General features: G+C 38.1%; 1 protein-coding gene across 1 annotated transcript in view; it reads right to left on the bottom strand.

Annotated features, from left to right (window-relative positions):
• The window catches only part of LOC124593853 (voltage-dependent T-type calcium channel subunit alpha-1H-like), a 452,274-nt gene that overhangs the window by 17,978 nt on the left and 413,028 nt on the right, over nt 1–21,268 (bottom strand). The window contains exon 27 of the mRNA XM_047132201.1: nt 4,169–4,421. Coding sequence (XP_046988157.1) covers nt 4,169–4,421 — 253 coding nt within the window. The remainder of the gene's footprint in view (nt 1–4,168; nt 4,422–21,268) is intronic.

The raw sequence follows: 21,268 nt of genomic DNA, 5'->3' as shown, positions 1-21,268 counted from the left end.
TCTTAAACAAAATGGAGTAATTGCTAAATAAAATAAATAAAATGGATTGTGAATTGATAATCTGTGGTGACTTCAATATTGACTTCCTCACGAATAGTGGAAATAGGGAGACCATTTTGAACCTTGCAACGTCCTACAATTTAAAGGCTGAAGTAAAAGCAGCTACCCGAGTATCAGAAACTTGCCAAACAGCTCTTGATCAGTTTCTAGTCAAGAAGAGTTTACACAACACCTCACTAAAAATTTTCAATCCAGGTTTTAGTGATCATCTTGCTCAAATATTAGGCATAAAAGTACAAGGCAGTATTATTAACAACATGTCTTTCAGAACAGCATATCGAAGTTATAATCAGCATAATGTGAACTACTTCAACAACTTATTACAGAAAGAAAAATGGCTAGGTGTGTACAAAATGAACGATCTAAATGAAAAATTCAACACTTTCATTGATACATTTACCCATTTCTTTGAACTTGCATTCCCACTGAAAACATTAACCATACGGGGAAACTCTAGAACAAACAGCTGGATCACAAAGGGAATAAGGGTTTCATCCCAGAAGAAAAGACTACTTCATGAAATATGTAGCTCAAAAAATTCCTCACCTGTAGTACGCGCATACTATAAAAAATACTCCAAAATATTAAGAAAAGTAATAAAAGCAGCAAAAATAATGGATAATGATGAAATCATTTATAATTCAGCTAATAAATCAAAAGCTATGTGGAGTGTTATAAAAAAAGAATGTGGAGAATACAGACAACCTTGGAAAAATATAACACTATCACATAAAAATAAAAAAGTAACAAACCCCTTAGAAGTAGCCAACACATTTAACAACTTTTTCACAGGTGTTGCTGAAAATATGTCACAGTCAAACTTTAAGAGCACCCAGGCAAATGAATACAAAATAAGTGCATGTAGAGGATCAATGTACATCAGTTCTGTTTCACAAGATGAAGTAGCTAAAGCAATAACAGGACTAAAAAATTCCAAATCGGCAGGTATTGATGGTATACCTGCAACAATGTTAAAGAAGAGCACATCAAACCTAATTGAAGTACTCACACATTTATGCGACTGCTCACTTCAGGCAGGCACTTTCCCTGATGTGTTGAAAACATTAAAAGTTATTCCTGTGTATAAAAAAGGGGATAAAGACAATGTAAATAACTACAGACCCATCACAATTTCCTCCTGCATCTCTAAAGTACTGGAAAAAGTTATGTATGAGAAACTTATGAAATTTATAAATAAAAACAGCATCCTATGTAATGAACAACATGGATTCAGAAATAAGAGGTCAACGACTACTGCTGTCTATGAGTGCATCAATTCCATCCTAAATCTGATGGACAAAAAACAGGAAACAATAGGAGTCTTTATCGACTTGTCAAAAGCTTTTGACATGGTGGACCATAAAATTCTGCTATCAAAGCTAGAAAGATATGGTATTCGAGGTCTGTCCAACAAGTGGATCAGTTCCTTCCTGACAAATCGTATGCAGGCAGTGTGCGTCAAGCACACAAATATTGAACTAAAAACTGTATCTAATCACTTATCTGACTATAAACAAATACAATGTGGTGTACCCCAAGGATCCGTTTTGGACGCCTTCTGTTTCTTCTGTACATAAATGATCTAAGCTTAAATATTGATGCACACAAAACAATCATATTTGCAGATGACACCACGATTCTACTAAAAGGAGACGACGATGAACAGTTACAGCAGACAGTAAACACGGTCACGAAACAACTTAGCAGCTGGGCACAGAGTAATCAGCTTGTAATAAGCAGTAAGAAAACCATTGCTCTAAAATTCCACAATGTCCCTAACAAGGACATGTTTATCCCATCAGTCTCTATCAATGACGAGCCAGTTGGTAACAGTACTGAAACCAAATTCTTAGGGCTTTGGCTGCAGAGTAACATCAGATGGAATAAGCATATTGAATATCTCAATGCAGAACTGAGCAAAACATGTTATCTTCTTTGTTCATTAAAATCATGCTGTAGTGAGAAAACAGTATTGAATGCATATCATGAGTACTTTCATTCTCGTCTTACATATGGGGTCACCTTCTGGGGAAACTCTAAAACAGCTAATAGCACTTTTAAGCTACAAAAAAGGGCCATTAGAATCTTGTTTGGGTGCAAGCCTAGAGACTCTTGTGAACCCCTGTTTAAGAAATCTGGTATTCCTCCATTACCATGTGTATACATTATGGAAACCCTTTTGTTCTTTAAATTAAATGTAATAGGCAAGGACCGGAGACTACAAAAAAACTGTGATATACATGAGCACTTTACCAGACAAAACAGAAACTTACATATGACTCAAATCAGCACAGCACTGTGCCAAAAAGGTACTTTTCACATGGGAGTTAAGCTTTATAACAAACTTCCTGAAAACATAAAAGCTATCACTGAGGTCAATACATTTGGAAAATCTCTAAATTCATATTTACAGCATCACTGCTTTTACTCCATTGAAGAATATTTAAATTTATGAAATGTGTTATATAAATACTTACGTGTAAAGTGTATTATTGTAAGCTTAAATATGTATGCCTTGAAATTACTTTCAGCCTGTATATTTATAACTTGACTTGTCCAATGTCTTATGCATAAGCTGTATGTAGACAACAGGATCAATAAAATACAATCTACAATCTCTTAAAGCACAACTGCATAGCCTATGTGTATATACATTTTTCAAGCTATTTATTTTCATTGTATTAAGATGACAAATCCATTACCATTGTAAGATGATCCAGGGATGAGTACATGAGTAATATTGATAGTAATAAAAATTATCCAGTCCACAGCAGACAATCACAAACCCTCTACAGCAGAGTGACATGTTCCTTTATGCAACTGTGACATTAGCAAACAGTAGCAAGTGGTGCAAGCACATCTCATGAGGAGAGAATTTGACAGTTGAGAAATTTTTGGTGAGCTTGTGATATTCTCATTTTACAATTGTTTGATGTATAACCCACTTATGAAGACTTTCTAAGGACTTTCCTAGGTGACACAAATATTATGATTGGAAGAAACTGAAGTAAAAATGGTTGAAAATTGAATTAATGAGAATTTAGCAGCTTATCGTAAATGTTACATCCCAACAAAGAAAGAACTTTGCAATCAGTTATATGGTAAGTTAAAGAAGTAAATATAGAAGTTCTTTCTTTAGCTTTCTGTTTATTTCACAAGTTTGTTAAGTGATTTTCACTTTTTTTATTTCAGAGAAAAATGTCTACAACTTAATTTCAGCGAGACACAAGTCATTGAAGAGCATCTTAAAATTGATGACAGCTTTCTCTACGAATGTCCTATTATATGGTTAAAAATGCTTCATTTCAAAACGCCAGAAAGCAGGTTTCAATGCTGAGGGCAGTGAACAATACAGCTTAAAGAGCAGTCAAGTTGATGCAAGATTTTCATGGTTTTTTCATGGTTCAGGAGGAACAAAAGTAATTTTTATTACATTGTATACAAGAACATCAGAAGATTTATTCTGAATGCAGAAAGTTTACTTTGAAAAGAAAATTTAAAGAATAATATTTTTTACATTTTAAACAGTAAATAAACATGATCTGGACATATTGGCGTTTTATTTAATAAATAAACATTAACTTATAGAATCCTTCCATATTTACAAATTTTTACGACTTGTGTTTGGTATTGAGTCAGCACGTGTTATTGTAATTAAATCAAAGTAATATTTACCATGTGAGTTATTAAGGCCAAACAGAAAAAAATATAGGGTATGCATATTTGATTTCACAAAAAAATATCTCTTATGACTTGGGACAACCTAATGCACACATAAAGCAAGAAATTGGAGACCCCTAGACTTTCAAAAGAAAGTAACAGCACATCTTAGCAGCCACTATTTTACAACTCATCTAATTGTCTGCACTGAATTGTCTACACTGGAGCACTGGAAGTCTTTGTTAATAATTTGGCAAGAAGTAATACTAATTTCAATAGAGCTTCACTCTTGCAGTCTGTAGGTACATTATCTTTCTTTAATTTTTGAAGAAATGATTAGCTTTTTGTGTGTTAAAACTCTTTGGTTCATACAAAATCTCTGTTATCATGCCAGACTAAAAATGCCACACAAGTTACATTTTTTTAAAAGTTTATGATGAAATCTGACCTGTTTCTGCTGCAGAATCAAGAGATGTGAACATGAAGTCTGCTGGCAGAGAGCGACCTCTAGTGAGAGTGGGATGGGCTTGCTGCAACTGAATCTCTTGTTGTTGCTGCTGCTGCTGTTGTTGCTGTGACATTGCAAGTTCCATTTCTAGAACACGCTGTAGTTCCTCTTGCTGCTCTTCCTCCAGGAGTTCTTCTTGCTCTGCTGCAAGTTCTCGTTCTAACTCCACTTCCATGTCCAATTCATCTTCCATCTGAAAATAAAGGTGATTGTAACTTCATCCTAGATACTATAATTGTAGGTCATGCCAGTCCTGACTGAAGCTATATTATATATTTATTTTTGCATTCTTTGACAGTTTTTGTCACATGATGTGCAATGCAGTACTACTTGTTTTGGGTGGAATTACCACAGTATTAGAAATCCAAAAAAATGATAAAACCATTTGATAAGTATTTTCTTATGTCTTCTATTATTTGCAAAATACTGATCTCCATTTCTGATCTGACATGATCTTTGTGCTTTCCTACCTGTGTGGCTTATGTTTCCATACAATGTGCATCTTCTTTGCATAACTCATGTATTGTCTTAGCAAATGAATGAAGTGTGAGTAACTAAAAATATACATATAATGGAAGGAAACATTCCACGTGGGAAAAATTATATATAAAAACAAAGATGAGGTGACTTACCGAACAAAAGCGCTGGCAGGTCGATAGACACACAAACACAAACATACACACAAAATTCAAGCTTTCGCAACAAACTGTTGCCTCATCAGGAAAGAGGGAAGGAGAGGGGAAGACGAAAGGAAGTGGGTTTTAAGGGAGAGGGTAAGGAGTCATTCCAATCCCGGGAGCGGAAAGACTTACCTTAGGGGGAAAAAAGGACAGGTATACACTCGCACACACGCACTTTCCATCCACACATACAGCCACCTCATGTCTGCTTGTGTCTGTATGTGTGGATGGAAAGTGCGTGTGTGCGAGTGTATACCTGTCCTTTTTTCCCCCTAAGGTAAGTCTTTCCGCTCCCGGGATTGGAATGACTCCTTACCCTCTCCCTTAAAACCCACTTCCTTTCGTCTTCCCCTCTCCTTCCCTCTTTCCTGATGAGGCAACAGTTTGTTGCGAAAGCTTGAATTTTGTGTGTATGTTTGTGTTTGTTTGTGTGTCTATCGACCTGCCAGCGCTTTTGTTCGGTAAGTCACCTCATCTTTGTTTTTATATATAAAAATATACATATATTAATGTGGATGATCGCTCCCACATGTGGTGACCCAGACAAGACCATGGCAGATGACAAATGCATCACACATATGGATACTACCACGTGTGCCACCTCATCAGGTCACCTGTTTGGTACTTCATCTGGTACTGTCGAGGAAGTGACTACATTCCATCAGTGGCAATAAATTTCTCACACATGGTCTGCACTTTCCACCATATGCAGCTCATGGACAATTCACTAAAAAGCTGCATCATGTATACCATGCCTTGTGGAAAATTTGCCACCCCGCTGTACGTGACTGAACAGCTAGATCTATGATATCAGGTTCTGGACCTTTCTTTTGAAGCCTATAGCATAACATGATAACCTGCAATTCATCCTGACTTTAAACACTTTGGACTCTCTCACCTATTTGTTAGTGACTGATGTCATGCATACCACATCTTTGGTGTGCAGGTACAAGCATCTCAAGGACAATGTGCTTTGCTAGACATGTAACCAGTTGAACTGCAAATCCAACATGATCTGACAAGTGAATTTATCAGCAACAGATCACCTTCTGCATTCTGGCATCATCTTCGACCCTTTGTGAGTAATGCCAAAGTGTCTGAAACCACACTTAAACAGTTATGGATAATCTAGTAGCCTTTTGCCATCACTTGTGCTGCAGTTGTAATTAATGCCTCAAACGTATACTTACAGTTACTCATTGCTGATCAGATACATATTTTGTTGTTAGATGATAATGCAAGTGGGGCCCCATTGTGACCATAGATCCAGAGGCCACTAGAGGGGAGCAGCATCGACTCACAGAACAAGTTGACTCTCTACAGCGTGACGCCAGCACTTTCCAATGACACTGCAGGCAACTTCCAGCAGATCCCAGCATTCCTCAGCTTACTGCACAACATGGCACTCGCCATGATGTCAGCACATGCTCTAATGTATAAGTAATGCAACACTTTTTTTCTGAAAGCAGGTTGGTATTATTTACAATTCCAATACACCATATTATTTCCCACTCTTTTGCCTGCAAAACCCTTTTTTTCAACATAATAGCCTTTCAATATGACAGCCTTATGCCACCTTGTTGGGAGGTCCTGTATGTCGGCATGGTACCACTCTACTGGTTGTTGTCAGGGCAAACGTCCAGAAATAACCTCCCCATCATCCACATACTGCTTCCCGCGGAGTGCATCCTTCATTGGACCAAACAGGAAGTCAGAAGCTGTGAGATCTGGCTGTAGGTTAGATGAGGAAGAACAGTCCAATGAAGTTTTGTGACATCCTCTCAGATGTGCAGACTTGTGTGAGGCCTTGACATTGTCATCTGCATTTTTGTTTCGATGCACAACACTGAAGTCATGTCTTCAGTTTCCTGAGAGTTGATCAATACACCATGAGGGAGGACATAAAACAGAACAACCCCTTCAGACTCCCAGATTGATTGTGGTCTGTCAGTCACCTCAAATGAGAGTGTCTGCACTTTCCAACATTGCACCAATGTGCAGCCTGCTGGCACACAGAAACTGGACAGGTTTACACTACCTTGTTGCAATAATTAAGACACCTCACCCAATGATTCATTGTGCTTTTGTTCACTGCCAGGTCTCTGTAGACATTCTTCGAGCACCTAAGAATATCTTTGATGCTCTAGCTTTCCAACAAAAGAAATTCAATGACAGTTCTCTGCTTGGAATGCACCTCCATTATGGGCATTATTTTGAAGGCTATATTTAGCACCATCACCTATTGGAAATCCAGGAAACTATATGGGCTGAAGCTTGAATATTCAGCAATGTCCCAAATTAAATTCCACATTTTTTTTTCAACTGAAATTGCCTGAAAAAAAGTGTTGTATTACTTATTGAATGTCCCTTGTCAATATCTGCAGTCCTCTACTAGGCAAACAAAGGATCTTCCATTCCACATAGTATTGCATTGACTAACGACAATCATTCTCAAGAGGGCAGATGCCTTAATAATATTGGATATGTGACTCTCCCTGACATTTAAACTCGACAATCTACAGCTCAAAAAATTGGTACATCATGTCATTTATATGTCCAGAAAATGTGTGTGTTCCGAACACACTTAATAGACTCAGAGTTGCACATCAGCAAAATCTGAAGCCTGAGATTCTACTGTATCCTGGCTAATGGCAGCAAAAAACTCCAGAATTCCTACTTTCAGATGATTTGACCTTTGTGTTTGGGTTTCAAGAAAAAATTCTAGCAGATGTTTGTCATGGATGTGGCCAAGCCTATTCATTGAGCAGACTTTCTGCACCATTTCAACACTTGTGTGTCCATACAAGAGGCTCAATTCTGAATGAAGAATGAGAGTATTTACAGACATACAACATGTTCATACGATGCTCACACCTATAGGTGACAGCCATGCGGGAAGTGATACTGCCCACTGTTAACAGCAATGAAACATATCGAGCTGCTGCTATCAGGACAGCTCTGACAAAACTCATAAAGATAAAAGATGACATCATTCCCCTGTCTATTCTGCTGCCACTAAACAGCTGCATGCACCTCTCATTGCCATGTTTCAAAACAGCTGCCATCGCTTTCCTAACCCACCAGGATGGCCGATCACTTTTCTGCCATCCAAGTTAACACCTGGCCAAGAACAAGAAAAAGAGCATTTGACATTCCTATACACTGTGGGCATGGCCCCTCCTATCAGCACAGCAGACACCTCCAGATTATTGCCCACATTGCACCACGCACCAGCTGACCACTTCACACAATCCCCAGATAAACATGCACAACCAATGCCTACACTGATTGACACAGCTGCCAAAGATGCCATGCCATTGCTAGATGAGCCTCCACAGGATACTTCCCCAGTTTCTTCCATTTTATGGCTGGTCCACATGAAGACTGGCCGGAGTGTACCACTTGAATGTTCATTCATTCCAGGAGCTCCACTCTATAGGGATAGGGGTAGTCCAAGACAGATTGAAAATGTGGAATATCTTCCTTTCTGAACTGTCATGATTTCTGTATCTGTTTTTCTGCCAGTGTGTCTTACCTTTCCACAAAAGGTGTATCCTCATTTCATAGCTTCTGTATTACATTAGTCAATTAATAACGTTTCCAGAATGAGATTTTCACTCTGCAGCGGAGTGTGCGCTGATATGAAACTTCCTGGCATATTAAAACTGTGTGCCCGACCGAGACTCAAACTCGGGACCTTTGCCTTTCGTGGGCAAGTGCTCTACCAACTGAGGTACCGAAGCACGACTCACGCCTGGTCCTCACAGCTTTACTTCTGCCAGTATCTCGTCTCATACCTTCCAAACTTTACAGAAGCTCTCCTGTGAACCTTGCAGAACTAGCACTCCTGAAAGAAAGGATACTGCGGAGACATGGCTTAGCCACAGCCTGGAGGATGTTTCCAGAATGAGATTTTCACACTGCAGCGGAGTGCGTACTGATATGAAACTTCCTGGCAGATTAAAACTGTGTGCCCAACTGAGACTTGAGCTCGGGACCTTTGCCTTTCGCGGGCAAGTGCTCTACCATCTGAGCTACCGAAGCATGACTCATGCCCGGTCCTCACAGCTTTACTTCTGCCAGTATCTTGTCTCCTACCTTCCAAACTTTACAGAATTCTCCTGCGAACCTTGCAGAACTAGCACTCCTGAAAGAAAGGATACTGCGGAGACATGGCTTAGCCACAGCCTGGGGATGTTTCCAGAATGAGATTTTCACTCTGCAGTGGAGTGTGCGCTGATATGAAACTTCCTGGCAGATTAAAACTGTGTTCCTGACTGAGACTCGAACTCAGGACCTTTTCCTTTTGCGGGCAAGTGCTCTACCAGTTTCAATTAATAACGTGTTTGTAACTAAAAGTATACTCATATTAATATGGATTGTCATTCCCACAATCATTTGAAAAGCTTGTGAAGAATTCAAGTAACTCAACACATAAGAACTGCAGGACGACACAGCCCACAACTGTTTTATGAGTATGTGCATGGCAAGCATAGGGGCCCAAGCTATTGAGGCACTTCTTCCTTCCCTGTGATACAATTTTTCTCTCTGATTAATTCTCTAGGGCGGATTTCCTGCAACAGCGTAGTTCACTCATTGGATATTGATCAGCTTCTTCCACTTTGTACTCTCACTTTATATCACACATTTTAGTTAAGTAATGTCTGGTCCTCACACTTTTTAAAATTTTGTACAAATTGTGTGGGCCATGAGGTGGGGGTTGCTCACTACTTAGCAAGGTAGCCAGACAATTTGGGGGAGATCCTCAGGTACACTTAAAGTGATAGCCCCCTTGACTGCACAGGGATCACTCTGTTGCTGCCCGAACTGCACCTCCTCATGCATATCAAGCAATACGTATCTCCCATTTGCAGGCACCAGATATTCAGCTACTGGCCATCATATGAAGTGACCTTTGCTCAGGATCGGTGGTGCCTGTGTGGAGAGCACTTATTTGGAGTAGGTGACATGATGGCAGGTACTCAGCTTAAAGACCAAAGTTATCAGCCCGTGGCCATGAGACTCTGGCAGTCTCTTTAGACAGACCAAAATTTAGTGCCAACTGTTACAACCCTAGGAACGTTCCCTCCTTGGTTCCACTGTGGGAGGAAAGCAAAACCCAGAAACTTGTAGACAGGTATTCCCCACAGTTCCTGACTTGCACCCACAGATGGAACATCTTTTTTCCATATTTAACCAATGTTTCTTTGTGGAGAATATTGAAAAAGTATTTGGTGAATCTCTTCCGTTAGCAAAATTTGAAATCATTTGAGGCGTAGCACCTTACATCATGCCTATTGAGATTGTGACAGCAGTGAACAGACATGCAGTATGAGTCACGCGCAGGATAAGTGGAATCAGATGCTCGAATGTATGTAGTTTCTATGCGATCTGGTGGAGGTCACTAGCTGGCAGACACTGTCTGAGCTGCAGTCAAAATATTGTCATTTTTATTTGCAGTTCTGTTTTTTTAACGTTCTAATTGTTTATTGATTACTATTATACTTGTGCTTAGTTATGAGAGTAATGAAGGTGTGAATGTGAAATAATGTTCTATATAAAATTTTTATACTATACATTCAAGTAACTGGTCTTGTGAGGAACGTTCATACCATGAAATTTGTTATTAACTACACTACCATTTGTGGAAACTGCAACACAAAGAAGAAAATGCATGAATTCAATTAATTTAATACCACAGATTAGGTACATGACAAGCAACAAATGATTACCTTTTCAAATCTGTACATGTCCTTTGAGCCCTACTATTCAGGATGTTGTGCGGCCACTGTGTGCTGCAATTAGAGCTGCTATACATGGTGGCATTGAATCAGTAAGGTTGTGAATATGTTCCTGAGGGATTTTCCTCCATGCAGTTTGTATCCAAGCCCACAAATCTGTGACACCAGTTACTGGAGGATTGTGACACACCAGGTGCTGACCGACCATATCCCAGACATGTTCGATGGGTGACATGTCTGGCGAATATGCAGGCCAGGGAAGCAATGATACTTCACTCTTCGACAAAGGCCTGTACATTCCTCGCAATATGTGGCTGGGCATTGTCTTGTTGAAATGTAGCCTGTGGAGATTCCTATGTGGCCTGTGGAGATGACTGAAGCAGGGGAAGTGCCTCAGGCTCCACAACCTCCGTTAGGTATTGGTTGCTGTTTAAAGCACCCGCAATATGTATGAGGCAAGATTGATTGTTGTAACCAATGGCGCCCCAAACTGTCACATCTTGTGTTTGTCTGCTATGCCACTCTAGCCCTCCAGGTTGCGTTCACCACATTACCGCTGGACACGTATGCAGCTATCACTATAGGACACACTGAAGCGGGACACATCCGAAAAGATTACATGTTGCCACTCAGCACCCCAGTGGCGGTGTTCAAGAGCCTATTGCAGTTGGAGGAGCTTGTGGTTTCTGGACAATGGAAGCCGACGTAATGGCATGCATGCAACCAGTCCAACTACAGCAGACATCGCAGAACCGTTGAAGCAGACGAGTTCCCACCTGTTGCAGTGTTCCAATGATAAGCCAACATTGGATGATGCTGTAAAGTCCGTAATGGCCATGCTGACAAGATGATGGTCATCCCATGCTGTGGTCATGTTCCATGATCCACTTCCTGCTCATCACTGCGTATGACCTTCCTCTATCTACTGCTTCCACACAGGCATCACTGTCATAGTAGCATGTCCTGTGCGAGCCAAAATGTCACGGTATGTCAACACTGTTTCCTGGAGACTGATCATTCTGCCCTGTTCAAACTCGCTGATATGGCTCCCTTTGACGTCAATGCAGCATACTGGCTCTCACTGTATTGTTTCCACATTGTGTGACAGCTCTGCACCAACTACACCAGGCGTAACACCGACCCTGTCAGACTGACACAAGAGGGCTCTGCTCAGCCTACATGTACCCCATCTCGATGCAATGTATCACGTATTGCTTGCACACTTGCTATTCAGGTGATTCCTTCTCGGTGTTGCGCTTTTCACAAAACGCAGTGTATTTCATCAGTTTATGGTACTGGGGGAATGATATTGTGATTTCAGTTAAGTAATTTTGCTATGAGGGAGGTAATTCTATATTTGTGGGTTTTCAAAATTTATTTATGTTTATTTACTGTTTTGATTTAGTGACATGTTTTGATTGGTTCTGTGCATATGTGAGGGATTGAGTAGGTTCAATGTTGCTTTCTGACTGGCTGTGATGTTTCTTTGCCAATCAGAAATTAGCATATTCACATGTATTTTGGGAAACAGAACTTCTTTTGTGTAGAAAGATGAATAGAGCTCATAGTGATCAGACCTATTGACAGGTACTCTGATGAAAATTATTAATATTGTGATATTTTGGTACCCAAATGTTTGAGAAGTGCCGTAAAGTGTGGTAGAGAGTACAATTTAATGCACGGTGTGAAATTCAGAACTTTTGGTGATATTTTAAATAATTAAATTCTGCATGGCTTGTTGCTTACTCGCGAACATGAACATTTTGTTATGTGAGACTGATTATAGCAACATTTGAGTGAGCTATTTTAAAAGTAACAATCCATTTGTAAACAATCAGTGAAGGATAACTAATAATTACTGTAAACTGGATATGGTTATGAATGATGTGTACCTGTGGACTTTTCAGACTTTGTACGTCTTAGAGTAAGGCTTGGTAGTAACTGGTGTATGCGTGCTTACCATAAGAGAGTGAAATTTTATGCACATGAATACTTTCATTTAACTGTTATTAACCTTCCACCAGCAAAACAATTTTTAGTGCAACTTTTGGTTTCTAGGTATACAGCTGTTTTTTTCTATAGCTTTTTCTGGCTGAAAACTGTATTTTAGTAGCTTCAGGGAGGCATGCATGTGAGAAGAGATTCACCACAAGATGAGTGGAACTTCATACGCAGCAGAATTGCACTGCACCACCGCAAATGGTACATTGGCAGGGAAGTATAAAAAGCTGTAGAGAAGAGAACTGTGATCGAGAATAAATGTGAAAATGAACAGAGTTGAACAGTGATCAAAAGATGGGATAGAACAGTGCATGACAAAGTGGAAAAGCAGGACACTGCAATGAGAACTGTAACCCCACGGTGGGAAGAAGAAGAAGGGATGTTGTAGATATGACAGAAGAAGCTGTGTGGATTTAGCAGATGGAATGATGAATGTAGCGGCAGCCACTATCTCAACAACTGCACTGACGGTGTTGGCAGTAAATGATAGCCCACGAACTGGTGTAGTTGGAGGCAGAGGAAAGACCTGCAGTTTTTGCACGCTGTGACTACAGTCATCAAATAGAGGTGAGTTAAGTTTAGTTCATCTGTTGTTTGCTTGTATCAAAAGACTTTTTAAAATGGAAGATAATGATAATTCTGTAGCTGTGAAGGAAGAGGATGTGATTTAGTTTGATGGAAGTGCCAGTCAGACAAGCACTAAAGGGCAGAGAAAAATGGGTGAATTAGAAATGAATTGTGTTTCACTTCCTAGTTTATGACAGTTATCTACAATTGTGGGAGAGAAACAAGGCCAAAATGTTTTAACAGATGTAACTACGGGAGATGGTATCAGCTCTTTTAACAATAGATAGAGTGATTTTAGTGATACTGATTTATTTGATATGAGCCAGGGTGACCTAAATAAACAGATGCCACACTCGATATGTTGCCGGTAAAGCAAACTGAACAGGAAGGTATAAAGGAGATGTTAGCAGCATTTATGATTAGCATCAATGAAGCGAATACAACTATTAATAGGAATACTGATCAGCAGTCCAATACTTCAAATGGTTTAGTTAGTGAGATTAAATAGCAGTGTGTTACTACTATTAGGATTTAGTTGGTGAGCTTACATAGGTAAAAGTTGAAAATGATACTAAGTTAAAAAAAAAAATAAAAAAAAAAAAAAAAAAAAAAAATCGCTTCTGACCTGAAGAAGATGTCACAAAAAGAATTGAAGGCTTTTGACGAAAAGTTCAAAGTTAAAGTTTCTCAAGTTGAGGAAAGTTGTAAGAAATCCTCAGATAGTGTAAGAAACGAATTAAGAGACTATACAAAGGGTAGCTAATGAATGCAAGCAAAGAATGGGTCAGATCCAAGAACATGTTCATAAAGTAAAGCATAAAATAGCTATAGTTACAGGTGTATGTGAAAGTGAGCATACAATTTTGAATAGTAAAATCAATGAAGAAAGTGAAAATTGTTTAAAAGCTGCAAAGGTTGTGTCTGAACTAATCGCAGGGGGATGGTAGCAAACAAATTGCATGATCATAACAACAGACTAACTAAAGTAGAACACAGTATATACCGTAAGTTGGTACTAACAGTCTGGGTGGTAGTCTGATATCAGAGTTGGCTGAAGTAGGTTACAACACTAACACAAAGTTCTTACATTCTGATCCTGCTGGACATGTGCATCCAAAGGAATTTTGGAATGATTCTGAAAATGTGTTACCAAGATTGTGGATTGATAGACAAAAGATCAGCTTTATTTCAATAAGTTTTACGGGGGAAGCCAGGACCTGAAGTGTGAATGCTACTGAACAATATGATACTTTGGAAAAGTATAAAGATGCTATTTCAGAGAATACTGGGGTAAACAAAAGCAGATGGAACAGCAAAACAATTTATGGGCTGGTGAAAACTTTAATCCCAGAAAGGAGATTGTGAAAAGATTTGCTTTAAAGTGGGTTGCTAATTTATTGTATCTCACTGACAAACTAGAGCCTTAGCAGATTATAATGGCTTTAGATGGGAAGTTGCCTATAAACTGATATAACAAAATAATTGCTGCTCCCAGAGATGAAATTAACAAATTTATTAATTATCTGGAAAGAGTACAGAGGCTAATGCAGAAGGAGGAGAGACTAAAGCAGTAGGAGGAGCAGGCTAACAGAAACTTTAGGCCTCCAAATAAAGCACAATTTCAACAGAATGTAAATGTAGAGTGGGTGTGTCTTGAGATAATGACAGGGGAAGAGTTGTAAGAGGCTGGCGCCAGGCTATGGCAAGTAGGCAAACTAACTCTGATAATGACATGCTAACAGATTGCGATCTCCAATATATTAAGATAGTGATGTCTAAAACAGGCAACAGAGGAGTCTGTGAGCACTAGCAACACCTTTTGTGATGTGTACGATGAAGCAACTGAAAATGAAGCAATGATGTGGGCAATACAAATGAGGTAAATAACATCAAAAAATGGGTATTTAACAGTGGCTTAGGTGACTTCCTGAATAGGAACAGGTGGAAGGAACACTGCAGTAATGAGGATTTGATACGAGTGTGTACAGATGATGAACAGGTTCAAATCAATAAGGAAATGTAAACAATGTAACAGACAAGGAATCTTTTGATGAAGAAGGGGAGAGCACAGATAGTAAAGAATTGCAGAGAAATATCGTGGATGTGGCTAATGAGAATTTGTTTGCAGTAAGGGCAGAGGTGCATGCTCAGGGTGACCATAGAGGGGGTCAATTAAGTGATAGATTAGAGGTTCAGGAAGAAAAAGGAGATGCGTCAAGGTGTTTCGATTTGTCATTAGTGGACAGCAGTCTGCTACTAAGAGGATAAATCCTGGAAATGTCTCTGTAATCTCTAGGCCTGGGGAAGGTTTTGAGAGAAGGGAAGTTGTACGTGATTTACTAGATGAATCTGAAGTCAGTAATAGTGGGGAGAAGACTGGACAACTAGCAGTTAAGTTAGTGGTTCTAGGAGAGGAAGTGCAGTGTTTAGCTGACAGTGGCAGGGATTTTGAGCTGTTAGTCAAAAGTGGTCAGATACTTTGACAAATGAGGAGGAGTTAGTAATAATGCCTGTTATGAGGATTCAAATAATTGTAGTCACAGAAAATGTTAAGAAATCCATTAAATATGAAGCATTGCTGTCTCTTAAAGTAAATGGTATACAGGTGGATAATAACTTCCTGGTAATTCAAGGATTAAGTATGGACATGTTGATAGAGATGGACTTTTTCAATAAATACCAAGGGAAGTTAGATTTCAATGAAGATTCTACGATGCTGGAAATACAGGGAAGAAATGGAATGATGCCATTTTCTAGGAAAAAGAATCCGGCCGCTGAGGAGAGTGACAGTTTTCCCATTAGGTACTTCAGAAAAAGGAAATATATGAAAGGGTATAATGAATATGGCACTGAGGAAATGGCGATTGATCCATAAGAGTAGCTGGTTGTACAGGTAAAGATAGAAGGGAAAGTAGAAGAAATAGCTGAATTAAATGATAGTCAGAAGAAGGAGTAAAATGAAGTAGGGTGTCTGCTGAATTTGGTAGGCACACCACTTGGTGAGTAGTACCTCCCCTGGCTGGGTGTGTCCATTCTTATTTTCTAGTGCACTCTATCTTAACTCTCTTATATCCGAGTTCTATTCCCACAGTGCTCTTCAATTTTTGTTTTACTGTTTTCTATCTGGGTTTCCATTTTATGTGACAACTTTTGTGGATGAAGTGATTTGGAAAAGGAATCTTTAGAACAGTCCACACTTGTAACACCTGCCATCTCTTGGATAAAAATTCTAGCAAAGTAGGGCAAGAAAGAATTTTTGTTGTAGTATAATTTTATGTTCTGAGGGTTCAATGTACTGTATGGAAGTTAAATTTGGAAGTAATGAGGTTCTGGTATCCATTCTGGATGATAAATTAGAGTCAATTGTGGAGTTTGGTAAAATGAATGTTACTGTGGTGATAAGAGCTTAATGATGGACAGCAGTGACAGTACTGAAGGAAGTAAAGTGGAGTCTGCTTCAGCAAAAATCAGTGGTTATTGAGTACAGGCAGAAGGGACTGAAACTGGTGTTTTTGCATGCAGTAATACATCAAAATGGGTGCTTACTCCAATGAAAAAGTGGAAATTTAGAATGTTGTGGTTGAAATGGTAATGCACAAAAAGATGCTTACTTTAAGGAAGTATGAGAGGTTTATATGGAAGAAAAAGGTGTTGATGTTGTTCTGATAGCTGAAGCTGTAAGCAAAGAAATGTAGCTTAATGAGGTAAGTTCTGCTGCTTGTGTTATGAATGTACGTGTTGACCAGGCACATTTGTTTTGTTAAACCATGTGAAAGTAAGATGGGGAGAGAATTGGATTGTAGTTATTGGTAAACCAAGGGAAAATAGATTCAGAAATGAGCCCTTGAAAGTTGTGAGTTTAGTAACGCTGAAGGTAGTAGGCAGATAAAAAAGAGGAGTTGGGGTAAATACCACAGAGGGCATTGCACTCTTTGCAATGCTAGATAACTGTCGATTACCAGATACTCAAGTTACTGACAGTACTACTTTAATTTATTTTTGTGTTGTCAATCTTTCTCTTCTCTCATTCTGAACTTTTGTCTATCATCCTCAACTTTTTTCACTTCTGTAGAAAAGTAGAAGCAACAGGGGGTACTGCATGTTGAAGCTTATAGAAAGAGAGAAATGTATAATTGTGGAAGGGAGGGTTAAGGTAATTTGAAGTGATTATAGGATTTGGTCGTGAAAATGAAGTGACTTACGATAATTTGAGGTAGCTTGGGGTAATGAGAGGTTTTGTGTAATGACAAATGGGTAGTGGATTTCGAATTGGTTTTGTAAAGTTTGTTGAAGGTGACAGCTATTTATGTATTTATTTATTTTATTTATCCATCTGTTGACAATAAATATTGTATGGATGTTGTCAAGGGTACATGTAAGCCATTTCAAAGAAATGGGACACAAACAATATATACTTAAAAAAGTACAAAACAAAATAATACAATGAAATTAATATAGCCTATATACATCCCTGCTTGTTATTTTAAATGCATAGTCTGTTTTTCATAAGGCTTTAGTTTTGTCCTCCCTAAACGGCAAGACCTTATATACACAACACTGCTTAAGTATATATTTACATCACACAACAGCTGTCCTTTAAGTATGTGAATGTAATGAATGATTAGGTAATGAATGATTAGGTACAGATAGAGTATTTTCCATTTTGCCTTTATAAATATCATCAGAAAACATTTATTGACCTACATAGTCATTTACAGAATAAAAACATTATTCTACTAGAAATTTTTGAAATTCTGTTTTAAATTTGTTATCGTCTTCTAACTGCCTGATGTTGACTGGCAGTGCATTGTACAGTTTTGCACTGATATGGCTCACATGCCTTTGTGTACTTGTTCTTTTTGTTTGCTGAGTATGGAGTGCTGCGCTATTACGGGTATTGTAGTTATGAAAGTCAGCATTTGTCTGAAAGTCTGCAATGTGGGTCCTGACATACAATACACATTTGTATATGTATAATGATGGTATAGTAAGTATTCTAAGCTTTTGAATATGGGTTTGCAGTGTGTCTGTGGATGACTGTGAGTTATTATTCGGATGGCCCTCTTCTGCAACAGAAAAATTTGTTTTAGGTGCCCTGTTGTGGAACCCCAAAATATTATTCCGTATGTGGCAAGAGATTGAAAATAGCCGAAATATGCCATTCTGGCACCTTCTGAGGTACAAACATTTCCAATAATTCTGAGGGCAAAACAGGCTGAATTAAGTTTCTGTGCAAGTTTTATTACGTGGTCATTAAAATTTAAGTTTTCATCCACATGATCCCCAGCAATTTTGTGGATGTCACTCTGTCTAAGGCTTTGTCACCCCACACCAGATCGAGATTTACATTTTGACATCTTTTCCCAAACTGCATATAATTTGTTTTATTTAGATTAAATGTCAACCTGTTTGCATGTAGCCAAGAGTGGATGTAGTTTAGTACTTTATCAGCAGTTGTTGGTAGCAATTGTTTTGGTGCACTTACTATCACACTAGTATCATCTGCAAATATTATTGCTTTGGCTGCATCATCTGAGGTGTGAAAATCATTTATATAGATGAGAAACAATATGGGCCCTAGGATGCTGCCTTGTGGTACTCCTATTTCTACATTTTTTGCCTCTGATACTGAATTTATTTTGTGGTTGGAGTAAGTTGATGTCAGTCCTACAACCTGTGTTCTGCTTTTTAGGTATGATTCAAACCATTTTTTTCCTATCCCATGTATACCCAACGCTTCCAATTTTTCTAAAAGAATGTCCTGGTTCACAGTGTCAAAAGCTTTGGAGAGGTCTAGATTTACTCATACTACACTATAATCTTTTTCTAGATTTTTGATTATTTGTTCAGTGTAGCGCATTACTGCTATTTCGATATTTTTACGTGCTTGGAAGCCATGCTGATTTCTGTTAAGTAAATTATGGTCATTTAGATATTTGTTGATTCGGTGCTTCATCAGTTTTTCCAATATTTTTGAAAATGCTGGGCGAAGGAACATATTAGTAAGTGGGGACTAATGGGGAATGAGATGTTTTGTTGCAACCAGTGGTGTGTTGTCATGATGAAAAACAAATAACAATGTAGTAAGATGACTTGTTGGAAGGAGAGGCATGTCATTTTGGTGGAAAATGGTTAACAGATTTTTGTGACATGGGAAAATACTGGATGTGATTATTGAGATTAACTGATTAGTATGGTGATGTAAAGAATCAACTAAGTTTGGAAAGGAGAATACAAGTATTGACATTAGCTAAATTCATATGTCAGAGAGTTGGAAGGTGAAACAAAAAAGTTGTAAATGAGTTTTTTTGAATTTGTAAAGTCAAAACATCATGTGAAGATAGAGAGAGACATTGTGGCTACACTCTAATATTTTTACCAGATGAGTGACTGTACATGAGTTGTAATGAAGTAACTGATATAAGCAGTGGTAACTATGTTGTGTTGTAAATATTGCCAAAGAATGATTTGTACTAGATGAAATCAATTTTTAAATAACTTGAATCTACTTAATGTAAATACTTCACTTCACTAAGTAAATAATCAAGGCACTTGCTGAAGTTTGGAAATTATTTTGATTTGTTTACTTATGGTGTCAAGTAAATTTAATTGAGTGCCATTTTAATGCACTAGTTAGGGTAAAGTCTCTGTTACTTTAATTAATAGGGAAATGAAATTTAAGAAACATATGTAATAATGATTCATTTCTGGAAGATGTAATTGTTATTTGCAGGTTTAGACCAAACTCTGTTTTTAGGAAGTATGGACTTCTAACTGAAACTTGGACTGTAGCTGAAGGTCAAATGTTATGGATGCCACATACCAGGGTGCCCTACATATATGAGAAGCAAGTGTAGAAAAATTGTGAAGCTAATGAACTGCCAACATGAAGGTAGGAGAGAATTTAATTGGTGTAAAATACAGACACACAGTCCATTACGAAAAAGGAAAATTTTATAACTATTGGAAAGTGCACAGGAAATAAAAGTTTCACTGTTATGTGAAAAAAACTAATTTTGTATGAAAAACTACTTTGATGAATTTGAAAGCAATATAACTTTGTCAAATAATATACTAGGTTAGTTTTAGAACTACTACGTCTGAAATAAGGGAAATGTAATTTACTATATTTTGGTTTTGGTATTGGCCTGATGTCTGAGTTAAATAATCAAAATTTTTATTTGCAAGAAAAACTTTTTCATATTTAAAGGGGGCATGAGGCATAGTGCCCTACATCGTGCCTATTGAGATCGTAACAGCAGTGAACAGACATGCATTATGAGTCACGGGCAGGACAGGTGGCATCTGGTAGAGGTCACTAGCTGACAGACACTGTTTGAGCTGCAGTTGAAATACTGTAATTTTTATTTTCAGTTCTGTTCCTTTAATCTCTTAATTGTTTATTAACTACTATTACAATTGAGCTTAGTCATGACATTAATGAAGGTGTGAATGTGAAATAATGTTACATGTAAAGTTTTTTATACTATACATTGAAGCAACTAGTGTTGTGAGGAATGTTTGAGAATGGCGTGTGTGTTAGTCATTCATTCCATGGAATTTGTTATAAATTATTTCATCAGTTTATGGTACTGGGAAACGAGATTATGATTTCGGTAAAGTAGTTCTGTTAAGAGGCAATTAATTTTATATTTGTGGGTTTTCAAAATATATTTATGTTAATTTACTGTTCTGGTTCAGTGACAAGTTTTGATTGGTTCTGTGCATGTGCATGGGATTGAGTGGGTTTGATGTTGCTTTCTGACTGGCAGTGATGTTTCTCTGCCAATCAGAAATTAGCATATTCACATGTATTTTGGGGACTAGAAACTTCTTTTGTGTAGAGAGATGAGTAGAGTTGGGGCTTAGCTCACAGAGTGATCAGACCTATTGATAGGTCCTATGATGAAAATTATTAATATTGTGATATTTCGGTACCCAAATGTTTGAGAAATGCCGTAAAGTGTGGAAGAGAGTTCAATATAATGCATAGTGTGAAATTCAGAACTTTTGGATATATTTTAAATAACTAAATTCTGCATGGCTTGTTG

The sequence above is a fragment of the Schistocerca americana genome, chromosome 2 (assembly GCF_021461395.2).
Source record: "Schistocerca americana isolate TAMUIC-IGC-003095 chromosome 2, iqSchAmer2.1, whole genome shotgun sequence".
Taxonomy (NCBI): Eukaryota; Metazoa; Arthropoda; class Insecta; order Orthoptera; family Acrididae; genus Schistocerca; species Schistocerca americana.
The sequence above is the reverse complement of the archived record's forward strand: the minus strand, read 5'-3'. Positions and strand labels throughout refer to the sequence as shown.